We start from the raw sequence: 19,717 nt of genomic DNA, 5'->3' as shown, positions 1-19,717 counted from the left end.
ACAGGTACAAGTACCAGACTCCAGGAGTACTTGTGCAACTCCAGGGTGCATGCACACACCTCATCCTCAACATCCCCTGCTACTGCCACATGACGGTCCACCTGAGATACCTACAATAGTCCCACAGTCAACTGCAGGTTCACCTTCATAATCCTCAGCCACACTCAGTAGGCACTCCACAGGCCCAGGCCAATGCACTAATATGGACGTCTACTATCCAACACCCCGTTGCCGGCAGTCCGTCCTGCCACCCTTGGCCTGGGCACCATTCATGACATCCACAGTACAACTGCATGCGACTGAGAGTTCTCATACCTCTGAACACAGATCCTGGTACTCCCTCCGTGGACACCTACATATTATCCATGATCTGTACACCTCCAAGTGTCTCTTCTGTACCTGTCCGTAACTGCAGTATTGCAAGCCAACCCCCCTTCTGCATTTTGTAACCATCACAGGTGTGTATTGCTATCCATGTATGTAGTTGTTGGAATATTGTGACCTATATGTGTCCTCAACCGGACTCAGATCCCAGTGTGTGGATGGCTGCAGTTTGTTCAATACTCTGGCATTTTTGCCATGTCCCCACGCATATGTTTTTGCATCTGGGTACAAAACATCTCCACCACTGCGTATTATGTTATTTACATTTATTTTCTGATCTTGTGCGTGAAAAGTGAGTAGGTGCTGTACAAAAAGGGGGGGAATCCAACGTTCACAGCTGGAGATTTGATGCATTACAGGTTGAGTCAACAGAGTCCAGGCCACAGAGCTTGGCATCATTGGGCACACTGCAACCAGCAAGTCCATGTGGGAGAGTCAGAAAGTCAATAAGGTTATGCTGTTGCACACAAAGGCAAGATGCCAGACCAGGTGACCTGGGAGTTGTGCATGGCCCTATGCCTTTCAACGTCTTGTCCGTGGACGACCCACCTTCCTTGGGGGACCCTCATGTGCAGGTCTTGATGATGCGTGGGATGCTCCAGCTGACAATTCCTCCTCCTCCTCCTCCTCCCTCCATGTGCCTGTTGTTGGTCTTTGCCTAGATGTTTCTGGCCTTGTGACACAGGGAGGGTGCTGCATTTTGGCAGCGATCAGACGGAGTGATTGGTTAATTTCCCTATGCACCGTCATGAGCTCATCCAGTCTTGCCTCCATCCGTCCCTGGTGTTGTTCTTGACTGGCATGTAGCTGGGCCTGCTGATTTGTCATTTTGTTGAGGGCCTCCACTACCAGGCTGAACTCTCTGGTGTCCCGCCGGTATACATCCATGATGTCTCTGAGTTCTGACATACCAGGCCCTGCAGCTGGCTGGTCAGTTTCTCGCCTCCGCCTTGCGCCACTCCCACCACCCTTGGACACATGAGCCTGGCCTGCGTTTGTGGGCACATCAGGTCGACGGGACCCATGGGTGCTGGCAGTGGTGGCGTCATCTGCCACCTCGTGGGTGCCCGGCGAACCTTGTCCCTCATTGTCAGACTGGCTCTGTTGTGGATTATGGGCAGGGCTCCGAGCAGTCTGCTGGGATGTGGTGGGAATGGGTGTGGTGGTTGGCACAGATGTATCTGTTTCAGCTGCTGCATGGGTTTGGGAACCAGAGGGGCCAGGTTGGTTGGGGTCATCCACAGTGTGTTGAGAGGCATCGCTGTCGGTGGGGTCAGGGCCATGCTGATCCTGGGACTGGGATCCATCTCCCCCCTGGTTGGGGGCAGTTTCCACACGTTCCCCTATGGGTGTGAGAGATAAACACTGTTAATGCACTATCATGCAACATCTAATTTTGATATCCATTGTCGTTAGCACTGTTCCACCTGCTTTGGATTGTTGTAATTGTTCACTTGTGTATGGGTATGTTGTGGGATGAGATTGACATGTGCTCAGGGGTGCTTGACATGTTGGGTACTGTTTACGATGACTGGCACAGCCATTGCTGTGGTTGTGTCACCAGCACCACACAGATCCAGCTGTGCTCTGTGTGGCCCAATCTGCACAATGCAGCGTCAATCCTAATGCCTGATTCAAGCATGCACAGGGTTGTAATGCAGCATGTTTATGATGGAGACTGAGTGGAATTTTGCTGATTTCATTCACTTTTGAGAGGTGTTGCTGTTCTGTGGCGGCCACCCACTGCCAACCCCCCAGGACCAGTACACCTACTTCTGGCAGAGGGCTTTAGAACGTGGCACTTCTCCAAGATGCATTACCTTGCCAATACTCAGGTCCATGGTGCTACTTGAGTGCACCCACAGCGTCCCAAAGCTGTGGCAACAGCATTGAGTGAGTGACACAATGGACTTGTGATTCAGCGCTGTGCTTTTTTTTGCTTGGATGCGTCATCAGATCAGTATTTTTTTTGTTGTGTTACATGACAATTGTGACAGTGGTACACTCCATTGCCTGTTCCCAGGGGCTCCGTTCCTGTAAGGGGTGTGTGTCACACTCCATTCTAGTAGTTTGAGTGTGATTTGCAAGTGGGCGTCCCTCGTGGCGTGTCTGTCCCCCCCATGAAGCATGCTGCCATGATAGTGGTTGTGAGTTCCTGTGCAGGATATCTGACCTTGTCCTGGTGTTAGTGTTTGCACTGGTCACAGGAGTTCCTTGTGCTGCCTGCACCATGGCCCAGCGTCAGCTATCTTGTCAGTACTTTCACACTCCCTGTGCATTGAGCATGGTGCATGGGTGTGTACCTGACTCATATGGGTTGAGTGCAGCCTCCTACTCTACACCTTGCACCCTCCCACCCTCCCCCTTGCAGCCTTCTGGCACTCCCCTTGCACCCACCCCCACACTGTTAGGCACTGCTGGGAGTCATGGCCACACCACCCCTATACTGTTAGGCACTGCTGGGAGTCATGGCAACACCCCCCATACTGTTAGACACTGCTGGGAGTCATGGCAACACCCTCATCCCGCCATACTGTTAGGCACTGCTGGGAGTCATGGCAACACCCGCCATACTGTTAGACACTGCTGGGAGTCATGGCAACACCCCCATCCCCCCATACTGTTAGGCACTGCTGGGAGTCATGGCAACACCCCCCTCACCACACCCTACTGTTAGGCACTGCTGGGAGTCATGGCAACACCCCCCATACTGTTAGACACTGCTAGGAGTCATGGTCACAGACCCCCACACCACCCCAATACTGTTAGGCACTGCTGGGAGTCATGGCCACACACCCCATACTGTTAGGCACTGCTGTGAGTCATGGCCACACACACCCACACCACCCCATACTGTTAGGCACTGCTGGGAGTCATGGCCACATACCCCCACACCACGCCCATACTGTTATGCACTGCTAGGTGTCATGGCCACACACCCCCACACCACCCCCATACTGTTAAGCTCTGCTGGGAGTCATGGCAACACCCCCATACTGTTAAACACTGCTGGGAGTCATGGCATCACACCCCTAACCCCCATACTGTTAGTTACTGCTGGGAGTCATGGCAACACCCCCCCCCCTACTGTTAGGCACTGCTGGGAGTCATGGCAACACCCCCCAGTACGAAAGGTACGAAATCATGAAGGTTCGGGTAGGCTTAAATCCATGGAAGATCGATAGTAAATTAAAAGTTGCCCTGATCCAACCTGATGGTATTTGTAAATGTGGCCTAGGTGTGAAGAATGATATTTTACATATACTACTGGACTGTACATTGATTTTAACAGTGCGTAAAATGTTTTTACGTCCAATATTTTTAAAGTACAAGGTGAACACACGATCAGAGGCTGTTGCTCTCCTTACAGAAATGTCGTTTTTAGATATCACAATTGCGTTGGGGAAATTTTTGAAAGCAACAAGAGAAGCTGTAATGGAGACATCCAAGGAAGTTGGGAAATTTTAAGACATTAAGATTTTAAAATATGGAGAATGTCAATTTAGTGTTTTTATGGTTTTAAATGTGTATAGAGTGTTAAAATGAACTATGATGTAAAATGTGTATTGCTAAGTGGATCCATGGTCTTCTGTATGGTTTATAGACTATTGTCTAAATAAACTTTGATTTTACTACTACTACTACATTGCTGGGAGTCATGGCAACACCCCCCATACTGTTAGACATTGCTAGGAGTCATGCCACACACCCCCACACCACCCCCTACTGTTAGGCACTGCTGGGAGTCATGGCCACACACTACATACTGTTAGGCGCTGCTGTGAGTCATGGCAACACCCCCATACCACCCCCCTACTGTTAGGCACTGCTGGGAGTCATGGCAACATCCCCCATACTGTTAGACGCTGCTGGGAGTCATGGCAACACACCCCCACCCCCCATACTGTTAGGCACTGCTTGGAGTTATGGAAATACCCCCCACACCACCCCCTACTGTTAGGCACTGCTGGGAGTCATGGCCATACCCCCCACACCACCCCCATACTGTTAGGCACTGCTGGGAGTCATGGCAACACCCCCCCCACACACCACCCCCCTACTGTTAGGCACTGCTGGGAGTCATGGCAACACCCCCAATACTGTTAGACACTGCTGGGAGTCATGACAACACCCCCACCCCCCCATACTGTTAGACACTGCTTGGAGTCATGGCAATACCCCCCACACCACCCCCTACTGTTAGGTACTGCTGGGAGTCATGGCCACCCCCCCCCCACACCACCCCCCTACTGTTAGGCACTGCTGGGAGTCATGGCAACACCCCCCACATCACCCCCTACTGTTGGGCACAGCTGGGAGTCATGGCAACACCCCCCATACTGTTAGACACTGCTGGGAGTCATGGCCACACACCCCATACTGTTAGGCACTGCTGGGAGTCATGGCCACACCCCCCAAACCACCCCCATACTGTTAGGCACTGCTGGGAGTCATGACCACACACCCCCACACCACCCCATACTGTTAGGCACTGCTGGGAGTCCTGGCCACATACCCCCACACTACCCCCATACTGTTAGGCACTGCTGGGAGTCATGGCCACACACCCCATACTCTTAGGCACTGCTGGGAGTCATGGCCACACACTCCCACACCACCCCCATACTGTTAGGCACTGCTGGGAGTCATGGCCACACACCCGCACACCACCCCCTACTGTTAGGCACTGCTGGGAGTCATGGCCACACACCCCATACTGTTAGGCACTGCTGGGAGTCATGGCAACACCCCCACACACCACCCCCCTACTGTTAGGCACTGCTGGGAGTCATGGCAACACCCCCATACTGTTAGACACTGCTGGGAGTCATGGCAACACCCCCCCCCACCCCCCCATACTGTTAGGCACTGCTTGTGTAGTGTAGTTCCTATTTTCCCTATAGGCCCTGCGCATTGGAATAACATAAACAGCAGTGTAGACGTAGGAGTGCGGTCTTCTAGGTCTCTACTGACTATGTTAGACTTAATTTAGGTTTGCGCCAGCTAGCTCAGAGGTCACTGAAAACTTTCTTGACTGAATAGGAAGTGATCAGCTTCCCTGGCTCAGACAAGAAGGGATTCAGCTTCCGACAACCGCATTAACATGACAACCTTGCTCCTCAGAATAAGAGTCAATCTCTAGAGTCGTGTGAAACAATAGACAGCTATTTCACTCAGTCAGTTGTGCAGAATTACTTTCACCAGGATGCAGAGAATAGAGAGACGGGCGTTTTCAATAAAAGATATTATTTATTGAGCAGTCTTCCTTCTCATGCAAGAGAAATGAATTGCCACAATTGCAAGACTTGTTATTATAAAAAGTGCGTACAGTAAAAGGAGTATTGCGAAACAATACTGTAAAAGCATTGATATGGTTTCTTAGCCATACGATAGTTAAAATGAGTAAAATATATACATTCATATATACATTTGGCTAACGTCCTCAACTGGTGCTTCTAACTATGCCTACCCCGGTGTACCTGACCTAAGCCTAATAAATGGGAGGGAGTAAGTAAGTAGCAGTTTAAGTTAAGTTGGTTTTGCCAAGGGTTTGCTTCAAGAATTCTCTCTAAGGGTTTAGTCAACACCGTACCTCTGGAATAGAATGTTGGAGGTCTGGTATCTCCTCTCAGGACTCGATATTCCAGTTACCGGCGAGGACAGGCTGGAAACGCCGGAGCTAGATTTTCTCAGCGTGTCAAGGAGGAGGAGGGGCAGCGTCCGTGGGCTTCTCGCATCTGCTGGGCTCTGCAAGGGACAGCTGTTCTGCTCCTGTATTCACCACCACCATCGTGTGTGCTTAAGGCAACGTTGGTATTATTTATACCTGAAAGGTGCCGAGTTTGACGTAAGTTTTTGGACATAAGACGTCAATAAAGATGTCACTAAGAACTGGTCGTTCTTACAGTGCTTGCAAGAGTTCTATTACTAATCAAAACAAAGAAAGCGGGGCTTTCCCAGGTTGCTGGGGGTTTAATTTGTTGAAAGAACTCAGTGTGTTATCTAGGAATCTAAGGAAGTGGCTTCTGCTGTGTCATGTACTGTAATGAGCTGCAGAGACAAACTGAAATATGGCTCTGATCGTTTATGCCATTATAGGGATATGTATTGATTATAGCCGTATAGGGGCATAAGGTCACAATATTGATCGGGGTCCTAGATAGAACACAACACTTGGAGTCATGGCAACATCCCCCCACACCATCCCCCTACTGTTAGGCACTGCTGGGAGTCATGGCCACACACACCCACACCACCCCCCTACAGTTAGTCACTGCTGGGAGTCATGGCAATACCCCCCACACCACCCCCCTACTGTTAGGCACTGCTGGCAGTCATGGCAACACCCCCCATACTGTTAGACACTGCTGGGAGTCATGGCCACACACCCCATACAGTTAGGCACTGCTGGGAGTCATGGCCACACACCCCCACACCACCCCCATACTGTTAGGCACTGCTGGGAGTAATGGCCACATACCCCATACTGTTAGGCACTGCTGGGGGTCATGGCCACACACGCCCACACCACCCCCATACTGTTAGGCACTGCTGGGAGTCATGGCCACACACACCCACACCACCCCCATACTGTTAGGCCCTGCTGGGAGTCCCTCCATGTAACATGATTTGTTTGTATACTCACCAGGCTTCACGGCTCCTTCGATTCCGTGTACTCCCACCGGTGATAGCAGGGCCATGACTTTCTCCTCCCAGGTATGGTATTGTGCAGGTCTGCGGGTACCACCACCTCCAGTGTGATGAGCGTTGGCGTAGTCCTCATCCATCTTGCGCTTGACCATCCTCCGCAGATCGGACCACCTGGCCTGGCAATCCTTCCAGGTGCGCCTGATGGCTGCAACAGCATTGACCTTATCAACGATCCTCTCCCACAGGCGGGTTTTTTCAGCTATGCTGGTCTGTCTGACCAATGCACCAAACAGCTGTGGCTCAACTCTGATCACTTCATCTGTAAGGATCTCCATCTCTGGGTTAGTGAACTTGGATTCTTTGGTGTGGTCATGGTGTGGGGTGTATGTGATTGGGGGGGGTGATGGTGTGTATGGATGAGGGTGTGTGGGTCTGATTGTGTAGGGGTTGGTGTATGTGTCAATGAGATAGGGTGTATGTGTGAAGGTGTATGGCTGCAGTTGTTGGTGTGCTATCAGTGTCTTTGCGCAAATAGGTATGTTGCTAAGGATGATGGGTTGCATGTGTGGGCCATTTTATTGGTCCATTTGTGGGTGTGGCTTTTTTAGAATTTTTGGTGGGTGTGTTATAAGGGGTGGGTGTGACTTGGGCCCTCTGTTTGCCTGTTTGGATGTGGCCAGGACATTGTTTTCCTATGGTGCGTACACAGGAGACATGTTTTGAGGGTTATGCGACTCGTTTGCATCCTCCTTGTGCTGGTTTCGGGGTTTGTGTGCGCTTTATTAGTGGGGATGTGCGGTTCGTATTTGTTGGTGTGGCTGGCTGTCACGGTCCGTTTTCGGGGTGGCCGTTCGTGTACGCTTGATTGAGGGGTGTGCGGGTCGTATTTGTTGGTGCGGCTGGCTGTTACGGTCCGTTTTCGGGGGGGGGTTCGTGTATGCTTGAGTGAGGGGTGTGCGGGTCATATTTGTTGGTGCGGCTGGAAGGTTACGGTCCGTTTTCGTGAGTGGGGGGGTTCGTGTACACTTGATTGAGGGGTGTGCGAGTCGTATTTGTTAGTGCGGCTGGCTGTTACGGTCCGTTTTTGGGGGGGGGGGTCGTGTACGCTTGATTGAGGGGTGTGCGGGTCGTATTTGTTGGTGTGGCTGGCTGTTACGGTCCGTTTTCGGGGGGTGGGGTTCGTGTACGCTTGATTGAGGGGTGTGCGGGTCGTATTTGTTGGTGCGGCAGGCTGTTACAGTCCGTTTTCGGGGGGGTTTGTGTACGCTTGATTGAGGGGTGTGTGGGTCGTATTTGTTGGTGCGGCTGGCTGTTACGGTCCGTTTTCGGGGGGGGGGCTCGTGTACGCTTGATTGAGGGGTATGCGGGTCGTATTTGTTGGTGCGGCTGGCTGTTACGGTCCGTTATCGGGGGGGTTCGTGTACGCATGATTGAGGGGTGTGCGGGTCGTATTTGTTGGTGCGGCTGGCTGTTACGGTCCGTTTTCAGGAGGGGGGGTTCGTGTACGCTTGATTGAGGGGTGTGTGGTTCGTGTATGTTGGTGCGGCTCGCTTATACGCGATGTTTTCAGTACGAATAATGCTTCATGCGCGACTACGTTTGCCCGTACAAATCGCGTACTTGGTCCCTGGTCTGGATCGTACTTGTTAGTTTGTACGGCATGTTTACAAATCGTACGATATGGGTTCCGATGACATATCGTACGGGTCTTCGATCGTGGTTCGTACGGGTCGCTGATATTCAGACGTATTTTCGGGATTTGGATCGTACTAAGCAATTCGGACATTCTTTTTCAATTCGAACGGAGACGGCTACGAATACGATTCGTACAACGGTTTTTTATCCCGAATCTGAATCGACCCCTGTGTGTTGATTTCCTTTCATACCCCATCCTCCTTTGCTAAAATCAGGTCCAAATCTACTATATTTTGCAAAACCATGCTACACACTGTAATCATTCATTCATTAATGTGTCTAAATATGGACCTACCAGCCTACTTACTGCAATGGCTTTAGAGCATCCAAAATGCAGCAGCACGCCTTATTCTTAAGGTCCCTATGCAAAATTCTGTTTCTTCTCATCTTCGTCAGTTGCACTGGTTACCAGTCATTAGCCGTATCAAATTCAAGGGGGTGTCCAAACTAAAGCCCTCAGGCTGCAAGATTCTATCAGCTGGCACAGTCTGCTTGGCTGTGAGATTTTATCTGCCCGCAGAGTCAGCATGACTGTCATACGTCACTGGTCTCCTCCACGGCTTCCTACTGAACCACAAATTCAGAAAGGTTTAGCGTTAGTTTAACATTACTTTTTTAACTGCTAGCCCAATGTTAAACCCATATGGGCACTCCTAAACCACTGCAAAACAATATTTGCATTGGTTTGTACGGAAAAGTAACGCAAAGCAAAGTAGCGTGAAAGGCTGCTTTGTATTACTTTGTGTTCAGTAAGTGTTGCATGGGCGTTCCCATGCCACCACTTATGCTTTGTGACACTAACATTAGTGGAAAGAATTTAGCACCAAATATTAACACTGTTGAAAAGCTGGCGTTAAACGGAGAAATGTTTACATTTCTCCATGCCTTTCCAAAATTGCATGTGTGCTGCACCGTGCAGCATACATACAAAGTAGGAAATGCTTTTCGACATGTCTATGCATAGTATTTTGTACAGGAAGATTACCCTTCCTGTACCAAACCTATGCTTGACTCGGCAGGGCTGCCCCCGGCTCATGCAGGGGGCCCTCCTAAGAGGGTGGCCCCACTTAGTGTCACAGGATGGCACACGACGAGTCAGCCTCCCAGTGTTCGGGATCCTCGAGGGTCCCCTAGGCCGACGTCACTTCCGGGCAGGAGAGGGCGGAGGGAGAGGTACTTATACCTCTCCCGCCCTCTGAGCACCCTCTTTCTCCTGCTGCACTGAGGCTGTTTTGATCGTCCTGGTCTCGTGTCGGGTTTTCGTGACTCCGGGTAACCGGGTGAGTGTTTTTGTTTCCTGTCCTCGAGCCTGTCTGCGTGCAGTGAGACCAGCCTTGCTGGACAAGGTCTCCTGGCGGGGCTCGGGAGGAGGGCAGATGGGAGCAAGAGTTTTATGGAGCGGCGGGGTGTGGCAAAGGGCGCCGAGATTTGTGCAAGGCCGAGAGGGTCCTGTGTGGTGCAGGGCATTCATTGCCTATGTAGTGGGGAGCATGGTTGTGCATTTGGTCGGAGTGCGTCCCCCATACCCTGGGTCCCACCACGCAGGGAGTCCAGCTTCCGGTCAGCCATTGTTGAGGAGCGAGTTTGCTCCTCTCTCTAGCATCAGCACGCCCCTCCCCCTTCGCAACTCTGCCCCTGTTGGGCCCCTGGGCGAAGCTGTTGGCAATAGTCGCCTCGCTGGCCAGCACGATTGACGTCTTTGGGGCCGGTTTCAGAGGCACCGTGTTAGGCGTGGATTGCAAGGGTGCTATCCTACTCATGCTTGAGGCTGTTCGACTCGCCCTAGCATCCTGCACGGCCCCCTTTCTTGCATCTGCACGGGAAAGGGAGTACTTAACACAGGCATACGTGTATTTTGGGAGGGAGGGGTGGGGGGGGTGAGCAGACCACCAGACAAATTGAGAGTGTGAAAAAGGCCCCTTTATTGAAACAGGTGCATATTTACAACAGTACAACCCTGGCCAACGCCTTACAAAACTAAACCTCACTAATTAATTAATTAACTGCAAACCCTAAACGTCAGGCCCTCCCCTAATACGTCACAGTCCCCGCCCCCACCCTGTACAACATAATTACAATACAAACCAATACAAAACCTGCATAATCATTTAAACATCATCCCAACCCAAAAGCATAACATCACATTCCCCAATTGCCCACCAAGAACTTACGTTAACCAAAACAGTGTAACCACCCCACGAAACATTTATTTCAACTTCTCCAACCATAGCCCCATTTTAACAAAAACCCAACAACCTTCATGTTCCTGCTGGCAAAAAAACCCCAAAATCCGCACGGCACCTGTTCCAAGCGACAATGTACAACGTAAAAACCCATATCCGCCTGTTCCGACAAACGACCAAAATAAATAATAAAATAAATATAAAACCCCAAATAGGAAATAAATAAATAAAGGCTAGAAAAAGGGGGGATCGAAAGATAAAGGGAAGGAGGGAGGGAAAAATGTTATTAAGCTAATTGAGCTCCCGGCCACCAGGTCACCTAGCCTAAAATGGTGGCCGGGAGGAGGAGCCAACAGAATTTATAGTTGGGCTCCCTCAGTAGAAATTAGAAGAGCCCAAAACCAGCCCAAAAGAAGCCCAAAGTGAGCCTGCTCTCAAACCCCCCCCCCCCCACTTGCCCCTCCCAAACAGCCCGGGGGGGGGGACCTTCCTCCGGTCGGCTGCCCCCCCCCCCAAGCCCCCTTTGGGAGGGAGGGGTGGGGGGGGTGGGGGGGTAAGCAGACCACCAGACAAATTGAGAGTGTGAAAAAGGCCGCTTTATTGAAACAGGTGCATATTTACAACAATACAACCCTGGCCAACGCCTTCCAAAACTAAACCTCACTAATTAATTAATTAACTGCAAACCCCAAACGTCAGGCCCTCCCCTAATACGTCACAGTCCCCGCCCCCACCCTGTACAACATAATTACAATACAAACCAATACAAAACCTGCATAATCATTTAAACATCATCCCAACCCAAAAGCATAACATCACATTCCCCAATTGCCCACCAAGAACTTACGTTAACCAAAACAGTGTAACCACCCCACGAAACATTTATTTCAACTTCTCCAACCATAGCCCCATTTTAACAAAAACCCAACAACCTTCATGTTCCTGCTGGCAAAAAAACCCCAAAATCCGCACGGCACCTGTTCCAAGCGACAATGTACAACGTAAAAACCCATATCCGCCTGTTCCGACAAACGACCAAAATAAATAATAAAATAAATATAAAACCCCAAATAGGAAATAAATAAATAAAGGCTAGAAAAAGGGGGGATCGAAAGATAAAGGGAAGGAGGGAGGGAAAAAATTTATTAAGCTAATTGAGCTCCCGGCCACCAGGTCACCTAGCCTAAAATGGTGGCCGGGAGGAGGAGCCAACAGAATTTATAGTTGGGCTCCCTCAGTAGAAATTAGAAGAGCCCAAAACCAGCCCAAAAGAAGCCCAAAGTGAGCCTGCTCTCAACCCCCCCCCCCCACTTGCCCCTCCCAAACAGCCCGGGAGGGGGACCTCCCTCCGGTCGGCTGCCCCCCCCCAAGACCCCTTGGGAGGGAGGGGTGGGGGGGGTAAGCAGACCACCAGACAAATTGAGAGTGTGAAAAAAGGCCGCTTTATTGAAACAGGTGCATATTTACAACAATACAACCCTGGCCAACGCCTTACAAAACTAAACCTCACTAATTAATTAATTAACTGCAAACCCCAAACGTCAGGCCCTCCCCTAATACGTCACAGTCCCCGCCCCCACCCTGTACAACATAATTACAATACAAACCAATACAAAACCTGCATAATCATTTAAACATCATCCCAACCCAAAAGCATAACATCACATTCCCCAATTGCCCACCAAGAACTTACGTTAACCAAAACAGTGTAACCACCCCACGAAACATTTATTTCAACTTCTCCAACCATAGCCCCATTTTAACAAAAACCCAACAACCTTCATGTTCCTGCTGGCAAAAAAACCCCAAAATCCGCACGGCACCTGTTCCAAGCGACAATGTACAACGTAAAAACCCATATCCGCCTGTTCCGACAAACGACCAAAATAAATAATAAAATAAATATAAAACCCCAAATAGGAAATAAATAAATAAAGGCTAGAAAAAGGGGGGATCGAAAGATAAAGGGAAGGAGGGAGGGAAAAAATTTATTAAGCTAATTGAGCTCCCGGCCACCAGGTCACCTAGCCTAAAATGGTGGCCGGGAGGAGGAGCCAACAGAATTTATAGTTGGGCTCCCTCAGTAGAAATTAGAAGAGCCCAAAACCAGCCCAAAAGAAGCCCAAAGTGAGCCTGCTCTCAACCCCCCCCCCCACTTGCCCCTCCCAAACAGCCCGGGAGGGGGACCTCCCTCCGGTCGGCTGCCCCCCCCCAAGACCCCTTGGGAGGGAGGGGTGGGGGGGGTAAGCAGACCACCAGACAAATTGAGAGTGTGAAAAAAGGCCGCTTTATTGAAACAGGTGCATATTTACAACAATACAACCCTGGCCAACGCCTTACAAAACTAAACCTCACTAATTAATTAATTAACTGCAAACCCCAAACGTCAGGCCCTCCCCTAATACGTCACAGTCCCCGCCCCCACCCTGTACAACATAATTACAATACAAACCAATACAAAACCTGCATAATCATTTAAACATCATCCCAACCCAAAAGCATAACATCACATTCCGCAATTGCCCACCAAGAACTTACGTTAACCAAAACAGTGTAACCACCCCACAAAACATTTATTTCAACTTCTCCAACCATAGCCCCATTTTAACAAAAACCCAACAACCTTCATGTTCCTGCTGGCAAAAAAAAACCAAAATCCGCCACCCAGAAAAGAGGGGGGGGGAATTAATCACACCCCCTCTCTTTCTGCCCCCCAAAACCAAACAAGCGACCATCGAAGGGCTAACCAAGAACATTTTGAATTTTCAAGCACCTGGAAAGGACCTCCCTCAATTCCAAAAGATACAAGTCCATCCCAATTCGAGACAAATGAACTCCATCACTACGAAAAAACTCCAAAGCATCATAGCGAATGTTCTTATGGGACACCCGTCCAAAACCTAAGTCCCTGCAAAACGAGAAACCTCCAAATTTAACTTCCTGCGAGCTTTATCCACTGCCTTAGGCTTAATCGCACCCCTCCAGGTTCTACGGGGGACCAATTCGGTCCACAAAACATGGCAACCTGACCACTGTTGTTTTATGAGAGAGAGATCCTTCTTCATAGTCCGTAGAAGGACCACCCCTTTGACCCCACAAAGATCATTTTCACCAAGGTGTAAAAGCAAAACATCCGGACAGATACCTCCTACCAACCATGAATTCAAAGCAGGAATAAGTTCCCTCCAAATCATACCCCCTTTACCCTTCCACACAACATTAAATAAACGGTCATTAAAACCAAGCTTAGGACCAAAATAACTCTTCTGTGCTTGATCTTCCGCGCGCCTTATGAAGGAATGCCTCACAATCCAGATCGTCATAACAGCCGAACGGGGGCCAGCCACTGAACCTGAAAAAAGAAAAGCAGCATCAAATTTTAAGGAGAGACATCAGTCGCAAGCGCAGCACCAGGATCATTCCGCACATAGCGCCGAAAGCAGTCGGAAGACCAGCGCCCTAAAGACATAATATCCTGCTGCGACCAACCCCTATTATAAGCCTCCGTTGCAGCCCCAATCCTGAAAGAATGAGTACCATAACGACTTTCGTCCAAACCAAGAAAACGCAGAGCTTTACGCAGCACCATGCGCAGCTGGTATTCAGTCACCCTGGAACCATCCAAATGTTGAAAAACAGAAAACGCAGCAGCCGTCCCTGAACAAGCTCTCAAACGCCTAGCCCATCGCAAAGGGCACGTCTCCGGAGGAGAAGACGCCTCCAACCAAATACCCTTCCCCTTGCTTCTCTGATCAGTTTTCGCGCGAGCCAGCCAAATGTGCAAACCTGTCTCGGAAAAGTGAACATCCCCCCACCTCACCCCAAAAGTAACTTTAGATCCCAACAATTCCGACACTCTAAAAGCACCGAAAAACATCCATACCATGAGAGTCGAAAAGAGACAAACCTCAAACTCATCCAAACAAACCGAGGGCAATATTTGCAAAATTCTGGCCAAAGTCTGCCATGACAAAGGTTGCCGAACCAACCGCTCCCTTCCCTGCTCCCTGGACCAACCCTCCATCATGCGCTTACCAACCTCCCCTGCCGAAGGAGAATAGCCCCAAAATAATTTGCCCATGAACGCAATACCAGCCAATTTTCCTGCAATTGTAACGCGAGTCAGGCCTTTGTCCATCAAGAGAAGAATAAACTGCACCACATCCTCAGAACGTCTCCAACCGGGCGAGCGCCAGCAAGTTCCAGACTCCAAAAACTCCTTCCAGGCTAACTCATATGCCGTCCTAGTAGAAACTGCCAGGGAACCTACCACCAACTGTAAGACCCTGTCTCGCCTACCGTCCACAGATGATCTGGCATGGGGGTCGGGATCCTGTCCGAGGCTAGCCCATGGAATCTCTCCCACTGTGAACGAGACAAAGCATCCGCAATGTCATTGTCCACACCAGGAATGTGCAAGGCCTTAAAACTGATGTCGTACTTCAAGCACCCCAACACAAAAACCCTCAAGAGCTTCAAAATCTGGGCATCCGTAGCCGACTGTCTATTGATAATGTCCACCACATCCTTATTATCAATACGAAACAGGACTTTTTTGTGAGCCAGCTCATGACCCCACAGAGTCAAAGCAACAACCACCGGGAACAGCTCTAGAAATGCAGTGCTCCTGCCTCTATCCCTCCACTGAACCGGCCACTGCTCCGCACACCACCTGCCCTGCCAGTAAAGACCGAAACCATCGCTTCCTGCAGCGTCAGAAAAAATGTGGACATCCCAAACCCAATCTTCTTCCCTGTACAGAGGAATGCCATTGAAGGAATGTAAAAATGCTACCCACATCCGCAAATCCTCCTTAACCCCTGCTGATAAGCGAACATGATGGTGAGGTAAATAGTGCCCGGATAGAGCCCTACCCAGACGCCTACAGAAAGTTCTACCTGCCCTGACTACTCTGCAGGCAAAATTAAGGTGGCCCAACAGCACCTGAATCTCTTTGACTGTCACTTTTGACTTGACCAGCATGGAATGTAAGAGTTCCAACATTTTAGCCTTTTTCTCCACAGGTAAACGTGCTTCCATAACATGAGAATCTATCTCAATACCCAAAAAAGACATGGTCGAGCAGGGGCCCATTGTCTTTTCCGGTGCCAAAGGCACACCTAAAAATTCCATTAAAGTCTGAAACGTCCGCAAAGCATTCTGACATGCCGGGGAATTGGGAGCGCCCACAAAAAAGAAATCATCCAAGTAATGTGTTACTAACTGGTGACCTGAACAATTAGTGAAAAACCATTGGAGAAAAGTGCTGAAAGTCTCAAATAGTGAACAGGAGATGGAGCAGCCCATTGGTAACGCTTTATCCACATACCATTTTCCATGAAATTGAATCCCCAAAAGGTCCCAATCCCCGGGATGTACTGGTAGCAAACGAAAAGCAGATTTTATATCACATTTAGCCATTTCCGCATCAGAGCCAGCAGACACAACCAGGGCCATGGCCACATCCACAGATGAATACGATACTGAAGCAGCTTCCTCATCAATGAAGTCATTAACCGAGGAGCCCTCCGGCCATGACAAGTGTTGAATGAGACGAAATTGCCCAGACTCCTTCTTAGGGACCACACCAATGGGGGACACAATGAGATTCTCCAAGGACCAATCATCAAAAGGACCTGCCATCCTTCCCTCACGCACTTCTTTATCCAATTTGTCTGGCACTACAGCCGGATGTTCATCGGCTGACAAAAGATTTTTAGACCACCGCCGCAACCGCGGCCCTGTATAACCAAGCCGAAAACCTTCCTGAAAACCATCCAGCAGTAACTTACCAGCCTCAGCATTCCCATAACCCCTCAGAGCCACTGCCAGCTGAAAAAGTTTAACCGGAGTACGAGCCTTTGGGCCCAGCTCCTGGAGCGCTTTTCCCCCTTCTGTTAGGCTGAGGCTGCTGTGTCAGACCAGGGGCATTGGTAGGCTGCTGTGACCACTGTCGACCTCCTGTAACTCGAGGCCCCCAACACCTGGCCAATGGATGCGTTCTTCCACATTGGGAACATTCGTGTCTGAACTTACAATATTCCCTTGGGCAGTGACCCCTGTTAAAATCCCAGCAGGTCCCATTGGCAGGTTGCACTGTCGCTGCTGCACCCACCCCACCCCGGGTGGGCTTCCCCTGAAAGGGCCGGTAAAGTAAGGGATAGCCACTAGCTGTAAAAATCGTCTTACCACCAGCCGATGCACCCATAGTGTGTTGCCACAAGTCATTGTCCAACTCCCCCCATTTCCCCTCAGGATCCCAAGCCATCCGTGCTCGGAATTCCTCATCATACTGTGACCAGGCATAACCACTGCCAGTAATCTGCGCCTTCCTGATCACATCCATATACTTAAAAATGGCAACACAGCGCTCAGGGAACTTTTCACAGTACACGCTAGCATAGATCAGAAATGCCGCTGTCCAGTTCTCTATCGTCAAAGGAACCTTTGGGCGCTTAGCCAGCTCGTATTCCTCTTCTTTAGACCCCTCCTTGGAGCGAACCTCCCTATGTAAGAGCTTCAGTAGTTCAACGTACTCCCCCTTCCAAATCCTTTCCTTAGTTGCCAACATCAAATGAGCGCCCAAAGGTTTCGTAACGCCCATGTAAGGTAATTTCTTTATCTTAAGCTCCTTACTATGCGGGGGATCTTTACTTACCTCCATGGGCTCAATACCAGTGCTAGAATCCACCTTTGAACCCAGACCCCCATCACTTGTACCCACCCCTTGATTTTTTACATAACGACCCTTGTGTAACTTAAGGTCTAGACCTTCTCTACCGTTTCACCACCTGTCCCCACAGACACCATAGTAGGTTTGGCCCGTGGTACAGAACGCTCACCTGGTTTAAGTAAAGGAACTTGAGCCGGCCGCACTCTCCAGGCCAGATGCTCCACGTCGTCGACCGTCCGAGGAACCCTCACCGAGGGGCCGCTCTCTCGAGTAGGTCTGGGAACTGCAGTTTTGGGACGCACCACCACAGGCGCCTGTAAAACAGTATCAGAAACGTGAAAAGACCCCCCCTCCGTGCCCTCAGCACGTAACTCGCCCTCCTCAGGGCTGTCTTCGCCATAATCCAACACCACAGATTCCTCCACTCCAGGAGGGGCAACCACCACTGACGTATTTTGAAAACCAACATGGGCCTTACCCGCCCGAACTGAAACATGAGGCGGGGAGCCAACTGAACCCGTCTGTACTCCCCCAAACGTTGACCACTTTTGGACACCTTGACCAATGACAAATCACGTTTAGAATGACATGAAGATGTTGGGGCCAGCGAGGACGCGCCTCTCCTGCTTCTGCCAACCCCGCTGAGAACCGGAGAAAAAGACGTCGGGGCCAGCAAGGACGCGCCTGGTCTGCTTCTGCCGACCCCCCTAAAATCCTGAGAAAAGGAAATTGCGGCCAGCGAGGTCGCACCTGACCTGCTTCTGCTGACCGTGGCGAAGTCCTGAGCCAAAGACGTTGGGGCCAACGAAGTCGCTCCGGACCTGCTTATGTTGACCGCGCCGGGATCCCTCGCCGGTACGGGGTATGCCGCGCCAGGCTCCACCCTCCCTTCTCCTCGGTGCAACTGGGCCGCACTCCCCCCTACCAAGTCTGCCGGTCCACGATTCTCCCCGACCTGTGAAGAAAAAGGCTGGACTGATGTGCCGGGGCCCTTCTTACGAAAACTTCCAAACATATCAATACCACTAGCTACACAAGACCCAGACTCCTGGAATTGCCCGCGACCGGCCTGCCCAGAAACAGACCCCGTAGGCCGACCGGACAAGACTTGCCGAGTAGGAGACGACTCCACGACTTCACCATCGCTACTCCAATCCAACAGGTCTTGAACGAACCTCGACGCAGGACCCAAAACTTGCCAGCTACGCCCCCCCTGCTGCGTATCCTGCACGGACCCTTCAACCCTCCCAGAAGGTCTACCACCCACAGGCAAGCCCGGAAACTTCAAAGTGCCTCCAAAGCCACTCAACATGTCAGTACCTTGAGTAGGAGGAACTCCGCCCGCATCCCGAATTCCCTCCGCCCAGGAAGGAAAAACATTCAGACCCTCCCAAGACCTGGCACCTACCTGTTTACTGCCACTCCCCTGCAAAGATCCAAAAACATCACCCCCAAGAACAGGCCCAAAACCTGTCTCACCTGACCCAGAAGTACACGCAGCAGCACCCAACTCGCCAATGTCAGCCTCCAATCCACGTGAAACATCTCTCGCCCTTCTTTCGACCTGCGCCCACTCCCCCTCCCCCACAGAATCACTAAGAACAGAAAAAACCTCACCACGAGTCGAAACAGGAGGAGAAAACAACAGGGGACTAACGGGCGCCAAGTCACCCTCAGAAACTGCCACTGTATCATGAATGCCATCACCCTCAAACAGAGGCGCACTAGAACCACGAGCTGGCATAGAAAAACGGACTCCCTCAACACCTTGACGTGAAGGCAAAAATCCGACCTCTCGACTAACACCGTGTGCCCCCAATGCCGACTGGTCAGAAAAATGCCCAACCGTCCCTTCAGCCAGTAACATCAAGGCCTCATGCGCGTGAGGCGCCAAAAAGTCAACCTGCGCATGCGCGCCAACCGCCGGCGCGTTTCCCGCCTGCTCAACGGTTGGGAGAAATGAAGCAGAGGCCGAGCGCTTCCTACCTCCTCGCTTACCGGCCCGCTTACCCCTCGCAGCGGGAACCGAAAGTGAACGCACCGGCGGCCCCACGGGGACAAGAGAAGCAGATGCCCCTCCCTCCCCCACCCCCTCCTGACCAGACAAAACCACTCCTGTTTGCAACGGTAC

At 50.7% G+C, this 19,717-nt stretch overlaps 1 protein-coding gene across 1 annotated transcript; it reads right to left on the bottom strand.

The window, feature by feature from the left end:
* Positions 1 to 906: 906 nt before the first annotated feature.
* On the bottom strand, positions 907 to 16,556 carry LOC147708411 (uncharacterized). The gene is made up of 3 exons (XM_086925736.1): positions 16,243 to 16,556; positions 14,222 to 14,265; positions 907 to 1,727 (listed from the first exon to the last, which is right to left on the bottom strand). The coding sequence occupies exons 1-3, from the start codon at positions 16,554 to 16,556 to the stop codon at positions 907 to 909; spliced, it is 1,179 nt and encodes a 392-aa protein (XP_086781862.1).
* Between the last annotated feature and the right edge of the window lie 3,161 nt (positions 16,557 to 19,717).

The sequence above is a fragment of the Lissotriton vulgaris genome, chromosome 6 (genome assembly GCF_964263255.1).
Source record: "Lissotriton vulgaris chromosome 6, aLisVul1.2, whole genome shotgun sequence".
NCBI classification, from domain to species: domain Eukaryota; kingdom Metazoa; phylum Chordata; class Amphibia; order Caudata; family Salamandridae; genus Lissotriton; species Lissotriton vulgaris.
Note: the sequence above shows the minus strand (reverse complement) of the source record. Positions and strands in the feature narration are given on the sequence as shown.